At 65.8% G+C, this 13,552-nt stretch overlaps 3 protein-coding genes across 7 annotated transcripts in view; 2 read left to right on the top strand and 1 right to left on the bottom strand.

Moving 5' to 3' along the window:
* GCC1 (GRIP and coiled-coil domain containing 1) overlaps nucleotides 1–13,552 on the top strand; it is a 25,722-nt gene continuing 12,170 nt past the window's right edge. Inside the window, exons 1-4 of one of the 3 annotated variants that reach the window (XM_041405575.1) lie at nucleotides 1–88; nucleotides 671–1,335; nucleotides 1,865–3,094; nucleotides 7,662–7,754. In XM_041405575.1, coding sequence (XP_041261509.1) covers nucleotides 682–1,335; nucleotides 1,865–3,091 — 1,881 coding nt within the window. In that variant the 5' untranslated portion in view covers nucleotides 1–88; nucleotides 671–681 and the 3' untranslated portion in view covers nucleotides 3,092–3,094; nucleotides 7,662–7,754. Of the gene's footprint in view, nucleotides 89–670; nucleotides 1,336–1,864; nucleotides 3,722–7,661; nucleotides 7,755–13,552 lie in introns of those variants that run through there. The other 2 variants (XM_041405576.1, XM_041405574.1) reach the window with 2 other exon arrangements.
* LOC121336437 (collagen alpha-1(I) chain-like) lies at nucleotides 6,719–10,831 on the top strand. 3 transcript variants are annotated; one of them, XM_041405578.1, is made up of 10 exons: nucleotides 6,719–7,705; nucleotides 7,798–7,861; nucleotides 8,167–8,276; nucleotides 8,514–8,612; nucleotides 8,780–8,835; nucleotides 9,243–9,362; nucleotides 9,452–9,494; nucleotides 9,592–9,672; nucleotides 9,741–10,062; nucleotides 10,357–10,831. In XM_041405578.1, the coding sequence occupies exons 1-10, from the start codon at nucleotides 7,082–7,084 to the stop codon at nucleotides 10,713–10,715; spliced, it is 1,878 nt and encodes a 625-aa protein (XP_041261512.1). In that variant the 5' UTR covers nucleotides 6,719–7,081; the 3' UTR covers nucleotides 10,716–10,831. The 3 variants fall into 3 exon arrangements, with proteins under 3 accessions (XP_041261512.1, XP_041261511.1, XP_041261513.1); XM_041405577.1 differs by lacking the exon at nucleotides 9,243–9,362 and having other exon boundaries at nucleotides 8,136–8,276; nucleotides 9,363–9,494; XM_041405579.1 differs by lacking the exons at nucleotides 8,514–8,612; nucleotides 9,243–9,362 and having other exon boundaries at nucleotides 8,136–8,276; nucleotides 9,363–9,494.
* The window catches only part of DENND6B (DENN domain containing 6B), an 18,015-nt gene continuing 15,827 nt past the window's right edge, over nucleotides 11,365–13,552 (bottom strand). The window contains exons 18-20 of the mRNA XM_041405580.1: nucleotides 13,054–13,156; nucleotides 12,412–12,486; nucleotides 11,365–12,119 (exon numbers count right to left, since the gene is read on the bottom strand). Coding sequence (XP_041261514.1) covers nucleotides 11,997–12,119; nucleotides 12,412–12,486; nucleotides 13,054–13,156 — 301 coding nt within the window. The 3' untranslated portion in view covers nucleotides 11,365–11,996. The remainder of the gene's footprint in view (nucleotides 12,120–12,411; nucleotides 12,487–13,053; nucleotides 13,157–13,552) is intronic.

Consider the following 13,552-nt stretch of genomic DNA (forward strand, 5'->3'; position numbering starts at 1 on the left):
GTTTGCCCCGCCCCTCCGGCAGCTTCCGGCGGAAGTGGCGGCGTCAGCGGAACCGGCCGGAGTTGAGGGGGCACCGGGGGCCCGGGCGGTGAGGATGGCGGGGCCGGGGATGGCGGGGCCGGAGGAATCGGGGTGGGAGTGGGGATGGTCCCGAGGGGGTGACGGTGAGGGACCCGGGTGGTGTCCGAGGGGTCACGGTGTCCCTGAGGGTCGGGATGGAGTCTGGAGGGTCCTGAGGGCTCAGGGTGGGGGTCAGGGTGGTCCTGAGGAGGTGACAATGGAGGGCCCGGGGGGGGTCAGCATGGGGGTCCCGAGGGGGTCAGGAAGGGGGTCCTGGAGGGGAGTTCAGGGTCCTGTCCTGGCAGGGTCAGTGTGGGGGTCCCAAGGGGGTCCTGGACGGGAGTTCAGGGTCCTGTCCTGGCGGGGTCAGGAAGGGGGTCCCAAGGGGGTCCTGGAGGGGAGTTCAGGGTCCTGTCCTGGCGGGGTCAGCGCGGGGGTCCCGAGGGGGTCAGGGTGTGGGTCTGGGGGGTTCCCGATGGCGGTCCCGGGCAGGGCACGGCCAGGGTGGCGTTTGTGCCGTTCGCCGCCCGTTTGGTGTCCCGCTGGGCCCGGGGCGATGCTCCTTCCCATGCCAAAGGTGCGCTTTGTCCTCGCCCTGCTTCCCCCCCAGAGCGCCCCGCCATGGAGAAGTTCGGGATGAACTTCGGGGGCGGCCCCAGCAGGAAGGAGCTGCTGGAGACCATCGAGACGCAGAAGCAGCAGCTGCTGCGCTTCCAGGCGCGCCTCAAGGACGTGGTCCGCGCCTACAAGAGCCTGCTGCAGGAGAAGGAGGCGCTGCAGGCCAGCCTCAAGGCGCTCTCCGCGCCCCACCACGGGGAGCCGGCGCCGCCCCCTCCCGCCGCCGGCGACTCCGCGGACGAGCGGAGCTCGGAGCGCGGCGAGGACACCGCGGGGACGGCCGGCGAGGAGGAGGAGGAGGACAGAGCACATCCCCAGGGGGCCGAGGAGCCGAGCGGCCCCGAGGGCGAGGAGCCGCGGCTGCGGCAGCTGCGGGCGCAGCTGGGCACGCTGACGGCCGCGCTGGCCACGGTGACGCGGGAGAAGTCGCGCACCGAGGCCTCGTACCGGGCGGAGCGGCGGCGGATGAAGCGGGAGCTGGAGGAGGCGCGCGCCGAGGCGGAGCGGGCCCGGCAGCTGAGCCTGGAGCTGGAGGAGCTGCGCGGGGAGCTGCGGGAGGAGAACGGCAAGGAGGACCCGCGCGTCCAGGAGCTGCAGGAGGAGGTGGCCGGCCTCAAGAACCACTTCCAGCTGCAGCTGGTGCAGGAGATGAAGAAGGTGAGTGCTGGCAGGGAGGGTGGTGTCCAGGGACTGGGGCTACAGGAGCTAAATTCCCTCACCCGGAATTCCCTCACGCCTTTGGTCTCTGAGTCCAAAGCATCCTGGCTTGGATTGATGGGATGACAAACTGGGGAAAAGCTCTCTGTGCCACGTATCCAGGGAGTGGGGCTGGGGTAGGACAAACTCCCCTTCCCAGTCCCTCAGATTCCAGGAGGTTCAAAATAAATGGCACAGGGTGCCCAGAGCAGCTGGGGCTGCCCCTGCATCCCTGGCAGTGCCCAAGGCCAGGCTGGACACTGGGGCTGGAGCAGCCTGGCACAGTGGCAGTGTCCCTGCCACGGCAGGGTGGCACTGCAGGGGCTCTGAGGTCCTTTCTCCCCAGCCATTTCAGGATTCCAAACACACAAATCCCCTAAAAGCCAGGACAGGGAGGTATCTCAGGCAGGATTCCCAGGGTGGGGAGGGCCCCTTTTTGGTTTGGAGCAGAGCAGGGTCCCCGTGTGACCCCAGGTGTGTCCCCGCACAGACAGCCCAGGCCGAGGAGCAGCTGCGGCAGCGCTCGCAGCGGGAGGAGCGGCGCGTGGCCGAGCTGGAGGCCCAGGTGGCCCAGGCGTCCGAGCTGCTGGGCACCTACGAGAAGGCCAAGCAGAGGGACCAGGGCACCATCCAGAGGCTCAAGGACCGCGTCGTGCAGCTGGACCTGGAGAACAAGACCTTGGCCCTCGCCGCCTCCAGCCGCTCCCTGGGCGAGGCGGCCGCGGAGGAGGCCAGCCCGGACGTGAGCGCGCTCAAGGACAAGATGGAGAAGCTGCGGGAGGCCGCCGGGAAGGGCCCGGAGGCGGAGGAGCCGGAGCCGTCCCCGGGTGGCGGGGACAAGGCCCCGGGGGGGCACTGCCAGCAGGAGCTGAGGCAGCTCAAGGAGGAGTTGGAGCGCTGCAAGGCGAGGGCGCAGCAGGTGCTCAAGAGCAAGGCCGCCAAGGACGTGGGCCTGGCCAAGGAGCTGCAGGAGGCGCGGGAGCAGCTGGCGGAGCTCCGGGACAAGCACGTGCTGCTGCAGCTGGCCGCGGACGACGCGGAGAAGCAGCGCCGGCAGGAGCTGGAGGCCGGGAAGCAGGAGCTGTCGCAGCTGCAGCAGCTGCACCGGCAGGAGCTGGAGCGGTGCCAGCTGGAGTTCCGGGAGCGGGCGCTGCGCCTGGAGGAGGAGATGCACAAGCAGCGGGACCGCGCGCTGGCCGTGCTGGCCGAGAAGGACCGGGAGCTGGAGCGGCTCCGCGCCCTCGCGCTGCCCCACGGCCCCCAGAGCCGCCGGGACGCTCCCGGCCGGGACTCCTCGGAGATCCTGCCGCAGGCGCTGCAGCTGAGCTCCGCCTCCGAGCCCACCTTCTTCCTGTACGCGGAGCAGCTGGCGCGCAAGGAGGTGGAGATCGCGGCGCTGCGCAAGCACAAGCACCAGCTGGAGGCGCAGCTGCGCCAGCTCCAGGGCAGGGCCCTGGCCGAGGAGGACAAGCACCGGGAGGAGGTGGCGGCGCTGCGGGGCGAGATCCAGAAGAGCTGCCGGGACAAGAGCAGGGAGGGAGCCAACCTGGAGTACCTGAAGAACGTGGTGTACCGGTTCCTGACGCTGCCGGACGCGCGGGGCCGGCAGCAGACGCTCACGGCCATCCTGGCCATCCTGCACTTCAGCCCCGAGGAGAAGCTGAGCATCGCCAAGAGCTCGGCCCACGGCTCCTGGTGGCTCCACGGGAAGAGATGAGGGGTGGGTTTTTATTCCCTTTTCCGTAAGAGCTCCTTCCCGAGGACTGACCAAAACCTCGTCCCAGCCACGCCCGCATCTCTGCAGGGTTTGGGCTCCGGTTGGAGTTTTTAGATTTGCAGTGAGGTTGTGCCAGCTTTTCCAGCCCCAAAGCCTCCTTTGGTGGGAATTTGCTTCGAGTTGAGACTTGATTTGATAAACCGTGGAATTGAAGATGCTGAGGTTTTTTTAAAGGTGATTTAAAAGCAATCCCCTACCTGTCAGACGTGGCATCGAGTGGAATTCACTTGGATCTTCAAGCTCCAGCCTGGCTGGTGACTCAGGAGATGAAAGGGAAGGTGGGAAGCACTTTAGGTGGAGCTGAAACAGCACCAGGCCATGGAAAGCTCAGGAGGATGGGGCTCAGTGCAGGAAATCTTGGGCATTTTCCCCTAAGGCTCTTTTCCAGAGCCTGATTTAACCAGTGGATGCAGCTCCAGGCTCATCCAGGAGCTCAGGCTCTCCTTATTTCCCAGAGATCCTCTCTGGGCTATCAGGGGTTCTAGGAAGGAGAAAGGATCTCCCTGTGGATGATTCCCATCCTGAGGGTGTTGTTTTCCTGCCCCACCTTGGGAATTAAATCCTGGCTGCTAAAGCTAGGCCCAGAGACAGGAATAGGTCTGGATTAACATCCCCAGGGGTCCTGGAGCCCAGTCAGGAGCAGGTTTGGGAGCAGCTCCTGGTGCTGCCCTGCCCAGAGAGCCTTGGGAAGGATCAGCCACTCGTGGCACTGCCAGGGACGAGGACAGGGACATGGAACTTCCCTCCTTTCCTCCTGTCCTGGTCCTGCCAGCAGCCAAACTCCCTGGATTCCACTCTGGCCAGTGCAGCCCTTGCTGCCAATTTCTCCTCAAAAAAATCCTCAGGGAAAACGTGCCCCGGGCAGAGCCTGTCCCTGCTGGGAGGGGGCTACAGCTGGGGGATGTTCCCTCCATCCAGGGAGGGATGCAGCAGGATCCAGGTGCTGCCCTGATGGGAGAGTTTGTCCCAGGAATGTTTGAAACGCTCCTTAAGGATGAAAGTGCTGGCTCAGCCAGGGGAGAGCCCAGTCCCTGCTCCCAGTTTGGAAGTGTTGAATTAAGGGGTGCCTCTGGAATGGCAGGGGTGGCTCCAACTCTTTCCCTGGAGCCATTCCCACAACTCCAGAGGGAGGTGGAGCCTCCTCCTGCTGTGGCGTCGCTGCTCAGGCTGAGGGGATGGATCCCTGTTCTCCCTCTGCTCCTGCAGAATGGAGTGACCTGGAATGGACCCCGGGGGTGGTGGGGACCCAGCTGGGCAGAGGAATGGGGTGGGACCCAGCTGGGAGCACAGCCTGGAGCAGGGAATCAGTGAGGGGTCCAGCTGGGAGAGCAGGGACAAGGGGGGATCCAGCTGAGATCCTCTCTGGGCTATCAGGGGTTCTAGGAAGGAGAAAGGATCTCCCTGTGGATGATTCCCATCCTGAGGGTGTTGTTTTCCTGCCCCACCTTGGGAATTAAATCCTGGCTGCTAAAGCTAGGCCCAGAGACAGGAATAGGTCTGGATTAACATCCCCAGGGGTCCTGGAGCCCAGTCAGGAGCAGGTTTGGGAGCAGCTCCTGGTGCTGCCCTGCCCAGAGAGCCTTGGGAAGGATCAGCCACTCGTGGCACTGCCAGGGACGAGGACAGGGACATGGAACTTCCCTCCTTTCCTCCTGTCCTGGTCCTGCCAGCAGCCAAACTCCCTGGATTCCACTCAGTGCAGCCCTTGCTGCCAATTTCTCCTCAAAAAAATCCTCAGGGAAAACGTGCCCCGGGCAGAGCCTGTCCCTGCTGGGAGGGGGCCACAGCTGGGGGATGTTCCCTCCATCCAGGGACGTTCCCACTGGGAACAGCAGGATCCAGGTGCTGCCCTGATGGGAGAGTTTGTCCCAGGAATGTTTGAAACGCTCCTTAAGGATGAAAGTGCTGGCTCAGCCAGGGGAGAGCCCAGTCCCTGCTCCCAGTTTGGAAGTGTTGAATCAAGGGATGCCTCTGGAATGGCAGGGGTGGCTCCAACACTTTCCCTGGAGCCATTCCCACAACTCCAGAGGGAGGTGGAGCCTCCTCCTGCTGTGGCGTCGCTGCTCAGGCTGAGGGGATGGATCCCTGTTCTCCCTCTGCTCCTGCAGAATGGAGTGACCTGGAATGGACCCCGGGGGTGGTGGGGACCCAGCTGGGCAGAGGAATGGGGTGGGACCCAGCTGGGAGCACAGCCTGGAGCAGGGAATCAGTGAGGGATCCAGCTGGGAGAGCAGGGACAAGGGGGGATCCAGCTGGGAGAGCAGGGAATCAGAGGGATCCAGCTGGGAGAGCAGGGAATCAGTGAGGGGTCCAGCTGGGAGAGCAGGGAATCAGTGAGGGATCCAGCTGCGAGAGCAGGGAATCAGAGGGATCCATCTGGGAGAGCAGGGAATCAGTGAGGGATCCAGCTGGGAGAGCAGGGAATCTGAGGGATCTAGCTGGGAGAGCAGGGAATCAGTGAGGGGTCCAGCTGGGAGAGCAGGGACTCTGAGGGATCTAGCTGGGAGAGCAGGGAATCAGTGCGAGATCCAGCTGGGAGAGCAGGGACTCTGAGGGATCTAGCTGGGAGAGCAGGGAATCAGTGCGAGATCCAGCTGGGAGAGCAGGGACTCTGAGGGATCTAGCTGGGAGAGCAGGGAATCAGTGCGAGATCCAGCTGGGAGAGCAGGGACTCTGAGGGATCTAGCTGGGAGAGCAGGGAATCAGTGCGAGATCCAGCTGGGAGAGCAGGGACTCTGAGGGATCTAGCTGGGAGAGCAGGGAATCAGTGAGGGATCCAGCTGGGAGGACCCAGATCCATCCCGGTGCCCTCTGTCTGTCCCTGGCAGAGGAAGATGAGGGAGCATCTGCAGGAGTGCCCAGCTCCGTGTCACTGTCACCCTCCTGCAGCTCCCCTCCAACTCCTCTCCCTCCTGTTCCCTCCTTCCCTCAGACCCTCCCCCACATTCCTCCCTCCCTCCCTCCCTCTTCCCTCTCTCCCTTCAGCCAATATCCCTGAAATAAAGGTAAAATTCCTGTTTGAGGGGATTCTGGTGGCTCCTGGGGGTGGGATGGGCATTGCTTGGGGATTTTTGCTGGCTATTGGAACATCCTTGGGTTTAAAATTATCACAAAACTCTTAAATCCCGTGATTTCCAGAGGTTCCTGGGAGTGTGAGAATGGGAATGGTTCATTCCTGCAGCTGAGGGGATGCAGAGGAGTCTGGCACTGAGAATCCTGAGATGCCTGGGTGGGAAGGGACCCCAGAGCCCCTGCAGTGCCACCCTGCCATGGCAGGGACACTGCCACTGTGCCAGGCTGCTCCAGCCCCAGTGTCCAGCCTGGCCCTGGGCACTGCCAGGGATGCAGGGGCAGCCCCAGCTGCTCTGGCAATTCCAGCCCAGCCAGGAATTCCTCATGGCCAAGATGCCATCCATGGCTGCCCTCTGGCACTGGGAGCCATTCCCTGTGTCCTGTCCATCCCTTGTCCCCAGTCCCTCTGCAGCTCTCCTGGAGCCCCTTCAGGCCCCGCCAGGGCTCTGAGCTCTCCCTGGAGCCTTCTCCTCTCCAGGTGAGCACCCCCAGCTCTCCCAGCCTGGATCCCTGGGAGCTGAGGGGCTCCACCCTGGAGCAGCTCCGGGGTCTCCTCTGGGCTCTCTCCAGCAGCAGAAGGAGCTCCCGGCTGCTCTCCCGGCGCTGTTCCCTTATTCCCGGTGTGCCCGGGGCCATCCGAGCTCTCCTTTGGGCTCTCCCGTGCCTGGGGCTGATCCCTCGCCGCTCCGGGGGCTGGCCCGGCGCCGCTGCTGCTCTGGGAAGGTTCCTCCGGCCGGGCAGGTTCCTCCGGCTGTGTCCCACAGCCGGGCGTGGGGCGAGCCCGGCCAGCAGCGGGAGCCGCTTCCGTTCCGTTCCATCCATCCCGGGCTGCGGCCGGGAAGGCTCCGGGCTCCGGCCATGGCCAAAGCGCAGGAGCAGCCCCCGGCTCTCTCGGATGTCCAGGTAAAGGCGTGCGGGGCGCTCCGGAGGGCCGGGAGAGGCTCACTGAGCGCTGCGTTCCCACTCCAACACACCCTGCCGAGGGAGCTCCCCCCGCGCGGGAGCTGGGCCGGTGCTTTGCCCACCGGCGAGGGAGGGTGGCAGCCGGGCAGGGCTATCCCCGGGCCCGCAGCGGCTCTTCCCCGGCTCCTGCCCCGCTCTTCCCGGCGGACTCCCGGGCCCGGCTCCGCTCCCGAGGCGCCGTCGGGAGCCGCTCCCAGCGCGGCCACGGGCGGGACGCGGCTTCTCGGCGCTCCCCAGCCCCGGGTGAGGGAAACTTGGGAGGAGATCCCAGCGGGAAAACTCGGGAGGAAGAAGCGGGGAAGCCCCGCCACGTGCAGCCGCCGCCGAGGGGCGGCTGAGGAGCCCCCGAAACGCCTTTGCTGCGGTTCCTGGGCACGGCTTCGGCCAGGAATGGCCGAGGGACAGAGTCCGGCCGTGCCCAGGGTCTCACATCCCCCTCCCCGTGGGGGCTCCGCTCCCCCCGTGCCTCCCGCAGGTCCTGGTGCTGACGGGCGTCACCCTCCCGGCCGCGCTGCTCAGGTGGGTCCTGTCCCTGTCCCCCGCCCTGGGCTGGCACCTGGGGGTGGCAGCGGCTCTGCCGGGACATTCATCACCCGCCCCGTCCCCTGCAGCCTCCTGGGCAGCGGATCCGTCCTCGCTGTCACCTCCTGGCAGGGCCGCTGCTGCCACATCCAGGTGAGTGCCACCAGCTTGTGGCAGTGTGTCACTGCTGCCACATCCAGGTGAGTGCCACCGGCTCCCAGGGACACAGGGCTGGGTCTGGCCCCAGCTAAGCCCGAGCCAGAGCCACCACCGGGTTTAAAGCCCCGGGCGGGGGTCAGGAGGTGCAGGATGCCCAACACCCGGCACTCGCCCCGGCCCCCGGGAGCTGCCGGGTCCAGCCCGGGAAGGGCCGCGGGAGCTCTCGGGGGCTGCTGCCGGCAGAGCTAACGCGGTGCCCTGTCCCCAGCTGCGCCCCCTGTTCCTCCTGGCCCTGGCAGATTTCCTGGGTGCCACCGCGCTGCTGGGCACGGGAACCATCCCGCTGCTGCCGGCCCCGCTCTCCGCGCCCGCCTACGCCGCCTGTCCCTACGGGCGGATGCTGACCACGGTAAGGGGACTCTGCTGGGGACAGCTGCGCCCTGTCTGCGGCTGGAGAGTCCTGGGGACACTGACCTGGGGTCCCCTCCTCGGGGTGGGCACCGGGACAGGTCTGCCGGGGTGCGGAGCACGAGGAGGGAACGGGCAGGGGCAATGGGGGGCAGAGGGAAGGTGGAAGGTGCCCTGGCGGCGCTGGACCCAGCAGGATCCCCGGGCCCTTTCCCTCTCCTCTCCCCCTGTCTCCCAGACCTCCTACGCCGTCTCCTTCCTCATGGTCGTTGTTTACGCGTACGAGTCGCACCGCACCGTCCTCGGGGGGCGAGCCCGGCCCCCGGCAGCGCTGCAGGTCCGTGCCTCGCCCGGGCACAGCCGGGAATCGCGCTGGCCAAGGGAGCAGCGGTCCGGGGCAGTCCCTTTGCCGGGAATTCGGGGTCCCCCCGGTCCTGGCGGAGCGGTGGGGACCCTCGGCTGCGGCCGCCCCCCCAGCCCCGGCTCACGGCGGTTCTCCCGCAGGAGCGGAGCCGCTGCCTGGAGAGCGCCTGGCAGGGAATTCCCTACGTGCTGGCCTGGTAGGTGTCCAACCGAGGGCTGGCCCGGGGCTCTCACGGCGCTCCCGTCCCTTCCCGTCCCTTCCCGGGGCTCTCCCGGCGCTCCCGTCCCTTCCCGTCCCTTCCCGGGGCTCTCACGGCGCTCCCGTCCCTTCCCCGGCTCGGGGCTCTCACGGCGCTCCCTTCCCTTCCCGTCCCTTCCCGGGGCTCTCACGGCGCTCCCGTCCCTTCCCCGTCCCGGCCCGGGGCTCTCACGGTGCTCCCGTCCCTTCCCTTCCCGTCCCTTCCCGGGGCTCTCACGGCGCTCCCGTCCCTTCCCGTCCCTTCCCGGGGCTCTCCCGGCGCTCCCGTCCCTTCCCCGGCCCGGGGCTCTCCCGGCGCTCCCGTCCCTTCCCGGGGCTCTCCCGGCGCTCCCGTCCCTTCCCCAGGCTGCTGCCGGCGCTGACGCTCCTGGCTCAGCTGCTCGCCCGCGGCCCCTCCGCCGCCGCCATCGCGCCCGTGGTGCCCTGGGCCGGCTCCAACGACACCTTCAGCCTTTACTGCTCCAGGTACGGCCCCCGCCCTGCCCGGGGCATCGCTGCAGCCCCCGCGACGCCGGGGGAGCTTCGGGACCTGCAGCACCGCTCTGTCCTTGCAGCTGCCTCCTCCTGATCCACCCGAACCGGGACATGTGCTCCCAGGTGGGCGCTGCCGCCCCCCACCCTCCTGCGGGGCCGGGGGGCTCCGGGGCCGCGGGGGTCGCTGGCCCGGCCCCGCTCATTCCCCGTTGCCTCCCAGTCCGGCGGGGACAATAACGCGGGGCTGGAGGAGAAAATCGTCTTGCTGCTGTACCTGCTGCTGGTGCTCGGCTGCTGCTCGGTGAGGTCCCGGCTCTGGGGGAGGAACGGGGGGTCCCCAGCGCCCCGCTGACCCCCGCTCGCCCCCAGCTCCTGTACCGGCGGGTGCGGCTCCGCTGCCGGGGGAACGCGGCGCTGCCGCTGCTGAGCCCGGCCGGGGACGGCGGCTTCGGGGGCAGGAGCGGCCGCAGCGTCGGCAAAGCCTCGCTCTACTTCCAGCTGGTTTTCCTGCTCTGCTGGACGCCAGGCAAGCCCGGGGGGGTGTCCCCAGCACCCCGAGCCCTGCAGGGTCACAGTGGGGGTGTCCCACCAAGGAATGTCCCTCTGTGTCCCACCCACAGCCTTCCTCCTCGCCATCCTCTCCTTCACCAGCATCAGCCCTGCCTCGCTCTTTGTCCTCTATGTGTCCACAGTGAGTAAAGCCCCTTTTCCAGGGCTCGCAGGCTGGACGTTTGTCCCCATCCCACGTGGGAGCTGTGACAGCCCTTGGGGACACCCCGGGCAGGGTGAGGACACGGCCCCGGGCCCAGCGTGGCTCTTCCCACCGGATTTTGGGTTGGGAATTCACAGCTTGGCTCTTCCCGCGGGCTGGATGTGCTTGAATTGGCCACACCAAGAGGAAAGTCCCCCCGTGTCCTGTGCCACCCTGCCTGGGCTGTGCCTGCAGGGACCGGGAGCCCTGACCCTCTGTCCCTGTGTCCCCCAGGCCCTGAGCGTGTCCCTGCAGGGCTTCCTGCACAGTCTGGTCTACGGCTGGATGAGGGAGAACTTCCGACGGGAGGTGCTGGCCCGGAGCCTCTCCCTGCAGAGCCCCGGGGGGCTCAAGGCTTTCTACGACGATTCCCTGGGGGCTGTTCCCTGAGCTCCCACCTCATCCCATTCCCTGGGAGCTGCTCCCACCTCATCCCGTTCCCTGGGGGCTGCCCAAAGCCCCGGCGGGTTCTGCACATTCCCAGCAGCTCAGGAAATCCTGGAATGGCTGGGTGGGAAGGGACCTCAGAGCCCCTCGAGTGCCACCCTGCCCTGGCAGGGACACCTCCAAGGTTTTTCCAACCCAAACTGTGATTCCGTGCCTTGGGAAGAGCAGAGGGACACACAGCCACCCACAGGTGCTGTGAGCCCTCTGGAAAACCAGGATGGCCACGAGTGACCAAGAGCAGGGACAACCCTTCCCAACCCAATAAACCTCCCCAGCCTCCAAACCAGGACCCAGTTTGGCTCCAGCTTTTTTTTTTTTTTTAACTAAGATTTCCTACTTTACAGGAGGGTTTGGGGCCTGCACGGACACAGCTGGGATATGTCAGGATTTACACCACCCCAAAGGATATTGCTCAGAACTCCTTACTCCAGCAGGGCCAGGGGCACAGAGAGACCCAGCAGCTCCTGCCTGGCTCCAGAGGGGAAATTCAGGAAGAGGTCAGACCCCCCTGAACCCCCCGGCCCTGAGAATGGGCAGGAACAACCCAACAATCCTACCACCTGCACAGGTGCTGGGTTTGACCCCTCCAGGCTGCCACATCCCTCCCAAACCCTTTATTTAGGATAAAAATCCCTGGATGGACCCCCTAGTGGTGCAATGCAGTTCTGGAATACCGATGCCCTGGTCCCAGCCAATCCATTCCCAAGGCAGGAAGGGGATCCCAGGCACAGGAGCTGCTCTGGAGGCAGGGGCAGAGCAGCAGGGCCCGTTCCAGCTCGGCACAGGCTGCAGAAATCAACTTCTCCAGGTTTTATTGGGAAGGGGCTGCCAGGAGCTCTCCAGGTGCCTCGGGCAGAGCCCCAGCCCTGCTGTGTCCCTGGAGCTCAGGCTGGGTTTTCAAGCAGAATAAACAGGATTTGGGGCCAGCTCCTCCCAGCAGCCATGCCGGGCACGCCGGGGAGCTCTGATCCCTGCGGATGCTCCAGCCCCTCCTCTGGCTCTGCCCTGGAGGAGCAGAGCAGCAACCGTCCACGTCCAGCAATTCCTCCTCCTGCTGCCCGGGCTGTCCAGGGGCAGGGACGCTATTGTCACCCTGCAGCAGGGGCAGGGACGCTATTGTCACCTCCTCCCCGTGCTCGGGAGCTGCGCTGAGCACAGCCCCCCGCAGGGCTGCTCCTGCCTCTCCCGGCCGGGATGGGGCTGCGGGAATGCCGAGGATCCCGATAAGGACGAAGTGCCCGCAGCGCTGGGGTCCCTCCTGCCCCGCCGGTGCCACCCAGGGGCCAATTCCCAGCAGGGCCAGCCCCAGCCCAGCTCCGGGAGCAGCGCCCGGCTCCCAGCGGGATCCCGGATCCGGGCAGGGCTGCCCCGCGGCTGGGAGCGGGCCGGGACGGGCTGGGAAGGCTCTCCCGCTGCAGGAGCCCCCCTCAGGGGTGGTGCAGCACAGTCTGGAGGTCCTCGGGCAGCGAGCCGATGATGGTGTCGATGTAGAGAGCCACCCTGTGCAGGGTCTCCTCCTTCACGGGCAGGTGCTGGCAGCGAGCCCTCACCTGCGGGGAAATGGGAATTAACACATTCCAGGGGCCCTTCCCCTCTGCCCGGGCCCTGCCTGCTGCAGCTCAGGATAAAAACAGGCAGGAAACAGCACCTGAGCCTCGGGAGGGGAAGAACTTCCCTGGATCCTCCCAGCTCTGAGGATTTCACACAAACGGCGAACTTCAGTGAGCTTCCCAGCCCTCCAGGGAGGGAGAGCAAGGTTTTCCAAGGCACAGGTGTGATCTGTGTCCTGGATTTCCCTCCAGCCAGAGAGAGGAAGGAGTGCAGGGGGAGGGAGGCACTCACCAGCTTCTCCCGCAGCTTCAGCACCAGGTCCACGATCTCCACCTCGGACTTGTCCTTCATCCAGGCCACGATGTCCTAAGGAGAGAGTGGCTTCCCTCAGGGACACTTCCCAGGGGATTCCCCTAAGGAAAGGCTGAAGGTGAGCAGGGGGTTTCTCATCCTCATTCCTGAAACAGCGACAGAGCCCCTGCAGTGCAACCATGGCAGGGACACTGCCACTGTGCCAGGCTGCTCCAGCCCCAGTGTCCAGCCTGGCCTTGGGCACTGCAGGGATGCAGGGGCAGCCCCAGCTGCTCTGGCAATTCCAGCCCAGCCAGGAATTCCTCATGGCCAAGATCCCATCCATGGCTGCCCTCTGGCACTGGGAGCCATTCCCTGTGTCCTGTCCATCCCTTGTCCCCAGTCCCTCTGCAGCTCTCCTGGAGCCCCTTTCAGGCCCTGCCAGGGGCTCTGAGCTCTCCCTGGACCCTTCTCCTCACCTCTGAGTGAACACAGCCCTGTCCCTGTCACCCACCGCCTCACAGACACTGCCCTGTCCCTGTGCCAGCCCTGTCCTTGTCCCTGTCCCTGTCACCCACCGCCTCACAGACACTGCCCTGTCCCTGGGCCAGCCCTGTCCTTGTCCCTGTCCCTGTCACCCACCGCCTCACAGATGGCCTCCAGGTGCAGGGCCTCGAGCTTCTGGGTCATCTCGCGGTGCCGCTGCCGGAACCAGCCGTCGAAGTTGGGGGACTTGAAGAATCGCCTGTGGAGAGGTCAGCAGTTGTGAGTTCTGGGGTCCTGGAGCTGCCAGGGACCCACAGGGACGATCCCATCCACCAACCCCACCCTGTGTCCCACAGCTGCCTGAGGTGACCCTGGGAAGGGGTCAAGGGGACACACCAGGACACGGGCACAGGTTCCCAGAGCAGCTGAGGCTGCTCCTGCATCCCAGGCTGGACACTGGGGCTGGAGCAGCCTGGGACAGTGGCAGGTGTCCCTGCAGGGGCTCTGAGGTCCCTTCCCACCCAAACCCATTCCATAACTCTATAGTTACTGCTTCTGATCACTTTCTGGGATTTTTTCATTCTCTATCTCTCTGCATTTCCCATTTTCTTTCCTTGGGTATCAAACATCTGGATTTTTCTCACTCCTATTGCAC

This window comes from Onychostruthus taczanowskii, unplaced genomic scaffold, assembly GCF_017590055.1.
Source record: "Onychostruthus taczanowskii isolate IOZ18803 unplaced genomic scaffold, ASM1759005v1 scaffold235, whole genome shotgun sequence".
In the NCBI taxonomy this organism is placed as follows: Eukaryota; Metazoa; Chordata; class Aves; order Passeriformes; family Passeridae; genus Onychostruthus; species Onychostruthus taczanowskii.

Coding starts and splice junctions, on each gene's coding strand:
- LOC121336437 (XM_041405577.1), top strand. CDS start 7,082: ATGGCCAAAGCGCAGGAGCAGCCCCCGGCTCTCTCGGATGTCCAGGTA. Junction 8,613..8,779: donor GGCCCCCGGCAGCGCTGCAG/GTCCGTGCCTCG, acceptor GTTCTCCCGCAG/GAGCGGAGCCGCTGCCTGGA. Junction 10,063..10,356: donor TTGTCCTCTATGTGTCCACA/GTGAGTAAAGCC, acceptor TGTGTCCCCCAG/GCCCTGAGCGTGTCCCTGCA.